The 6,310-nt window shown below is 37.3% G+C and overlaps 1 protein-coding gene across 1 annotated transcript in view; it reads right to left on the reverse strand.

The window, feature by feature from the left end:
- LOC110452763 (carbohydrate sulfotransferase 15-like) overlaps positions 1-5,950 on the reverse strand; it is a 15,763-nt gene extending 9,813 nt beyond the window's left edge. The window contains exons 1-6 of the mRNA XM_021501436.1: positions 5,715-5,950; positions 5,184-5,472; positions 4,494-4,701; positions 3,567-3,689; positions 2,489-2,645; positions 546-711 (exon numbers count right to left, since the gene is read on the reverse strand). Coding sequence (XP_021357111.1) covers positions 546-711; positions 2,489-2,645; positions 3,567-3,689; positions 4,494-4,701; positions 5,184-5,472; positions 5,715-5,749 — 978 coding nt within the window. The 5' untranslated portion in view covers positions 5,750-5,950. The remainder of the gene's footprint in view (positions 1-545; positions 712-2,488; positions 2,646-3,566; positions 3,690-4,493; positions 4,702-5,183; positions 5,473-5,714) is intronic.
- Positions 5,951-6,310: the final 360 nt, after the last annotated feature.

Genomic DNA, 6,310 nt, shown 5'->3' on the forward strand with positions numbered 1-6,310 from the left:
AGGGACCAGTCGGTCTCACTTAGTCATAGCTTGACATAGGGACCAGTCGGTCTCACTTAGTCATAGCTTGACAAAGGGACCAGTCGGTCTCACTTAGTCAAACCTTGACATAGGGACCAGTCGGTCTCACTCAGTCATAGCTTGACAAAGGGACCAGTCGGTCTTGAAACGTTACGACAAGCTTGATATCACTAAAAAAATATCATTGTCTTTTGCACAGGGGCATGCGTACCGTAGCATTAGATTCGTGCAGCAATGTCAAACGTTAATGTAAATACATTATTTGTCAGACCCTGTGATTGTTTATGTGATTATTACACAAAGTGTTTATATAATCACAGTATTTTTCAGTATCCTGTTAAAAGGCACTTGATTTTATAACATCACAATAAGAAAATGTAACTTTAACCAGAGGTCATCATAAAATAACAAGCTTTAATGTTGAATTTGATAGTTTAAAACGATAAATTCGGAACAATTGATTTGGTAAATGACCAAGGGTCACAATATCTGATTCTTATAAAAAACAATAAGGATTTACTTGCATTTTCATTAAATTTTTGATGTAAGTCCTTGTCAAACAGGCAGTGTCGTAGCGTGTTGCCATGGAGACAGGACGACAGGACGCCGAACGACCTTGCTACTGCACTGTGGAAGGATTCGGGAGTACAAACTCTTTTTATTGGCAGGAAATGATAATCTGAGTAAAGTCTGAAAAATCAAACGTTCAAAATATTTTATTGAAGCGCCAATCTGTTATGTCATTAAACAATGTAACATTTCTTATTCAGAACCGTCCAGAATCAGGATCGTTTAGCAACAACAAAACAATGGTGTTTAGTTTGAACATTTTCTTTTGCATGTACATGTATCCCATCGAAATTTTGTGATAAATTAGTGCTGAAATTAATAGTGAAAATAACTGCTTATTCATGAAAAACTTTAATCTGATATACATACTCTCTATTATTAAATGTATATTGGCCTATTTATATTTCGAATCGTTCATATCTAGTAACTTAATTAGTTTGACTTTATACAAAACAAGTTTATGGGACATTTAGACGAAATTTGTCTATATACAATCTACGTCAATAACTATACTCTTTGTGACATTTAAGATAAGACTCATGTGCGAGGTTTTATATCCCTAAGCTCATATACTTACTTTCTCAGAATAAATCATTACCTTTGTCAATCATTTTACGCAACAGGATAAGTGTAATAGCCTTTACCTTGTGGACACTGACCACAGGTCAAGTATCCTACAATAAGTGACACCTGTCACTCAAAGCTAAAATAATTTCCTTTGCTGTACATATTTAACTATGATATGATGTTTTGTGAGTCAGTTAGGTTCTAGACTCTGTACGGAAAACATCGAGTATATTTTGGACACTTCAGAATATCCCGCCGTCAAGTCTAAAGTTATCTCTAGTTAAATTTCAAAGTTAACCTTTAATAAACTCTTAATTGAGCGTTTCAACTATACAAAGCGTGCGGAAAAACCGTATGTTAAATGCAACAAACACAAGTTGTTCCATTTTATTAAGCTTTTTTTCGTAATATACAAAATGAGCTAAACAATTAATTGGTATATAATAAAACAAGAAATAAAGCATACCGTGTGAATGAAACTGAGTAACTTTCCATTTCTCAAAAACAGGGAATCATTATTTGTATACCAAAAGGAGATAAGCCCCGACAGTTTTCAAAAATTGGAGACAGATTTCTCTTTTGAATGTTTTATAAAAAATAGATTCAGGATGTATTGTAGAAAGACTTAATCAGTTTCAGATAAACTTAAACATAGTGATACAAAACTAGATTAATTTATGATGTGATGGAATAAGACATACCAGGCATGCTCCTTTTATTGACTTCGAAAAGTCTTTTGATTATGTATTATGGTTATTATTGTAGATTGATTGTTCTATGTGTATTTAATGCAAGTTATATTCGTGAACTGAGTTTTGCATCTATGATTAACTAGTTATTTTAGGAAAAAAATGATGTGCGAAATTTTGGTAAGATACATCTTATATTAAAGCCTTCTTGCAGAACAGAGATGCACATAACGTTAAAGAAATCTGAATACGCCTTGAAGGTATGCCTAAGGAAGAGAGTATAGATGTAAAGGAACGTAGCTGATGTGTAAATGATTGTCTGGAATTAGTAATAATAAAAAGACAGCAAGCATTATATAAAAATAAAAAATAAAAAATAAAATAAATAAAGCAAGCATTACCAAAACAAAAAAAAGAAGGAAAGCGAGAAGGATGGAAAACAAACAAGCATTGCAAAGAAGGAGAGAAAGAAAGCATTGCAGACGCAAAGAGCAAAAAGAAAGAAAGAAAACAAGCAACGCAAAGACAGGAACATGGAAAGAAAGAAAGAAACCATCGCAAAGTGAAAAGAATGAAACAATGAAACCAATACAAAGAAACGATACAAACAAAACGTTGTTTAACTGTGTTAATTTGACTACCTCTCGATGGGGTCCCGGATGATTAAGATGAACCTTGTGTCCGGGTTGATGTGGCCGATAAGATGTGGGGTTAGGATTCGGGGCTCCTTTAGACCATTATTTTGTGGAATATCTGTCCAACCACGGAAATCCCAGAAATCCACAGGCGATCCATCACCTTAAACACCAAAACATTTCCTGGAATTGTGATAATCTGAAAATGTACCTGACGTTCGAAACAAGTTAATAACAACAAATACCAATTAAATAAAACTTCGTTATAATGACATAATATCATCTGTTACTTTGTTTACCGCCAACATATTTCAATGTCCCTTTTTCTTGTTTTCTGAAGAATTCCTTTATACATTTCATTTGAACATTTTTCCTCGATTTTTCGTCAAACCCCTTTAGAATGCCAACAAATCGTGACAGTATAACGAGGTTTTATTGTATATTGCAAAGGAGAACAAATAAAGGACACAGGACATTGTCATTATATATTGCATTATAACTCTTTTATATAAATGTCAAGACTTTGTCAATATCACGCGATTTATTGTTTGAGCTTCCAGTTGTTTACTCTAGATCTAGTAATGCTATACTGTACAATGATATATTAATTGTGTAAACCAAGGCAGACAACGATCGATATTACACGAATTATCAAAGCAAACATATGGTAACGTTAGATACCAATGACAACCCATAGAAGATGGCTGTTCTGTTTCATTAAATCAGCATACACGATACATATATCATTTGCACTATATATGCTGAATATTATTATGTATGTAGCAGAACTGAACTGGATCAACGGTCGGGGACCAAATAGCTCAATTGGTAGAGCATCCGTCTAGAGTTCGGAATCTGCCGTGGATTTTGTTTCTCTCCTGCTTCAAGTATATCTTATGTTATGTGATACCGAAGTTCTCCGAAAAATGGTTAAACATTGAAACGTTTAGAGCATTGTTTTGTTTGTCTGCAAATCTGTCATTCACATACACTGTAAATGTAATATCAACGCAGGTCAATGCTACACGTAAATTGACAACGATATGCAAATAGTGTTTCCATGTATTTTGTTTCCAACTCATACCGGTTATGACGTCATGATACCCGGAAGCGTCTGTTGTCTCCTCTATGGTGGCTGCCGCTTCTCTGAAGAAGTTGATATAATAGTCAAAATCCCTACGTGGTACTGTCTTACGGAGGTCCAAACCTGCAAACACGGATGCGACATCAGTTCAGTATTCGGCCTCCAATTGTTAAGTTATCAAAGCAACTACCAATGCTGGGTCGTAGGTATTGGTCATGATGTTTGCATGATTAATAAAACAATTATGGCAATACCAAATCATAATTATATTTCAGATCAAAGTGTAGTAAACAGTTTCACTGAAGCCAGTCTTTTTTATAGAGTAACCGATTTTAAAATCTAGTCGGATAAGATATTGATAAGTAAACCTGTATGTACCGACGTACAGAGGAACTAATACATCTATAATCTAGTCGGATAACACAGTGTATAAGTACAACTGTCTTTACCGACGTTCAGAGGAACTTATCAATCTAAAAGTAAACCTGTCTTTATCGACGTGCAGATGAAGCGATTAATCTATAATCTAGTCGGATTACACAGTGTATCAGTTAACCTGTCTTTACCGACGTACAGAAGAACTTATAAATCTATAATGTAATCAGATAACACGATGTTACAGTAAACCTGTCTTTACCGACGTACATAGGAACTTATAAATCTATAATGTAGTCGGATAACACAGTGAATCAGTAAACCTGTCTTTACCGACGTTCAGAGGAACTTATAAATCTAGGCACAAAGTACTGCAGGGGGCAAAAGATCGATTTTGACCTTTTTCGATGTCGGCGAGCATCATGTCATATTTCACTGTATGTCCTTAAAGCCAGGTCTCGCTGTACCATTTATACGTGTCTGTTGTATATCACAATTTGTTTAAAATGACCGGGCACTGATAGAGTGATCGTTCAGGGACGACAGTCTTACCGTAACGTTTCCATGCCCACCAGAATGTTTCCTTGCCAATGTAACCCTGGTTACCAATGACGTGAGGGTGACGGATAAGTCTGTAAAATAGGTCAGTGGTACCGGATTTGTCGACTCCTATTAACTGAAAGTACGGCAGACACTGCAGCGGACGACCGGACACCCTCCAGCACGGGTTTCTGTATTCGGACAGAAAGTTAGGCGTCTCCTGCAACAATGACGTCATACTGCAACAATGTTGTATGCAAGGTATTCAACAGTGCAATCGTAAATGCGTAATAACATATCGCTACATATTTGTTGGGTGGGGCAGATGGAGATTGAGGTGTGGTGGGGTCTGGGGAGATCTTTTAAAGGTGTTTTATAACACTATATCATTGGCCCGGACGTTAGCGTGGAGGAGGAGGTCTTAATGTGAGACGAATCTGGGGTACCCGGAGAAACCCCACGTACTCGGGCAGGTGATCCCAATACCCTTTTACGTTCGATGGAAGAATTAAACCGCGGCCGCCTTGGTGAAAGGCGCTTTCGTTATCCATTGCGCCATTCGACCACCCGGCAGTTGTTGAATTTATACAACAAATATAAAAAAAAAACTGGATATACCTTTTATTTCATGCCTTGAATAACAAAATCAACAGGGTAGCAATGCATTGTTACTTGGGGGCCATTTTCCCGTAAGATACCTACAACATCACACAGCAAATCCTCTTGACCAGTCCTGACGTCACATGTGTACTTGTCTTGGTTGCCATCAGTCCCGGTCAGGTCCACAGACGTCCCGGATATGGATGTATTTAGATCAAGGGGACTGGTTCTAATCCAGCCGTCGTAAATAGCTGATTTTAAGAGAATGTTCAAACGTCGTACATCTTTTGGTGAGACATCATAACTGGGGTCAGAGATGACGTAATATACCACAGCAGTTATTGAAACGTAAACCACACATATGACCAGCAAAAGGAGTTTTCGCTTACGTCTGCAAGAAAAGATAATTAAAATATATTCAAAAAAACCATCGCAGTGCTTATTTACAGGAAGGATTACAAGAGTATTTTTATGAACATGATTTGATAAACACACACAGCACAGACCATAAATATCACAGACAAAAAGCACTATAAACAAGGGGCGACCCGATACAAAATTCTTACTACGAAAGGAGCGGACACACAAGAATTAACTTGAGCAAGTCTACAGTCTGCCCTACATTATACGTACACAGTATTCACCAAACCTGTCAGCCGATCAGTCATTGTTGTCGGTACAGGTGTAGCTTAGTCGCTACAGGTGTAACTTCATGTTCTTCAGTAGTTCCGGGAAGCTAGGTACGGTGCCAAGACCCGATGTCCTTGTAAACATACACGCATACCTCCCACATGCTTGCTACTTTCTCTTTAGTAGTTGTGTGTATATTTCCTGTTTACCGCCATTTTGCCGAAATGTTGCACACCTGTAACCTCACTACACTACACCTGTGTATCGTAGGTACGTGTGCACGCGCCCATTGAACGCGTCACTATACTGTTTACCTGGTCTAGGGTTACTATTAGACGTTATGTCAATAAGAGAACTCTATGGGACCTTACACTTGTATTGCTAGTCCCTTTATTCTACTACAATGTTAGGGGGCTCTCCCGATAGTGTACTATCGAAAGGTAAACGTACACACACGATATGTACTAGGCATTGTTATACAGGGACTTATTATAGAAGGGACTTTCTTTTACAGGCAGTATATATCGTACTGCGGCCTTTCATATATAAACTGTAACGAGGTTCATGCTTTTTTGCATCCAGTAATTTCACAGACAGAA

Source organism: Mizuhopecten yessoensis, unplaced genomic scaffold (genome assembly GCF_002113885.1).
Source record: "Mizuhopecten yessoensis strain PY_sf001 unplaced genomic scaffold, ASM211388v2 scaffold6863, whole genome shotgun sequence".
Classification (NCBI taxonomy): Eukaryota; Metazoa; Mollusca; class Bivalvia; order Pectinida; family Pectinidae; genus Mizuhopecten; species Mizuhopecten yessoensis.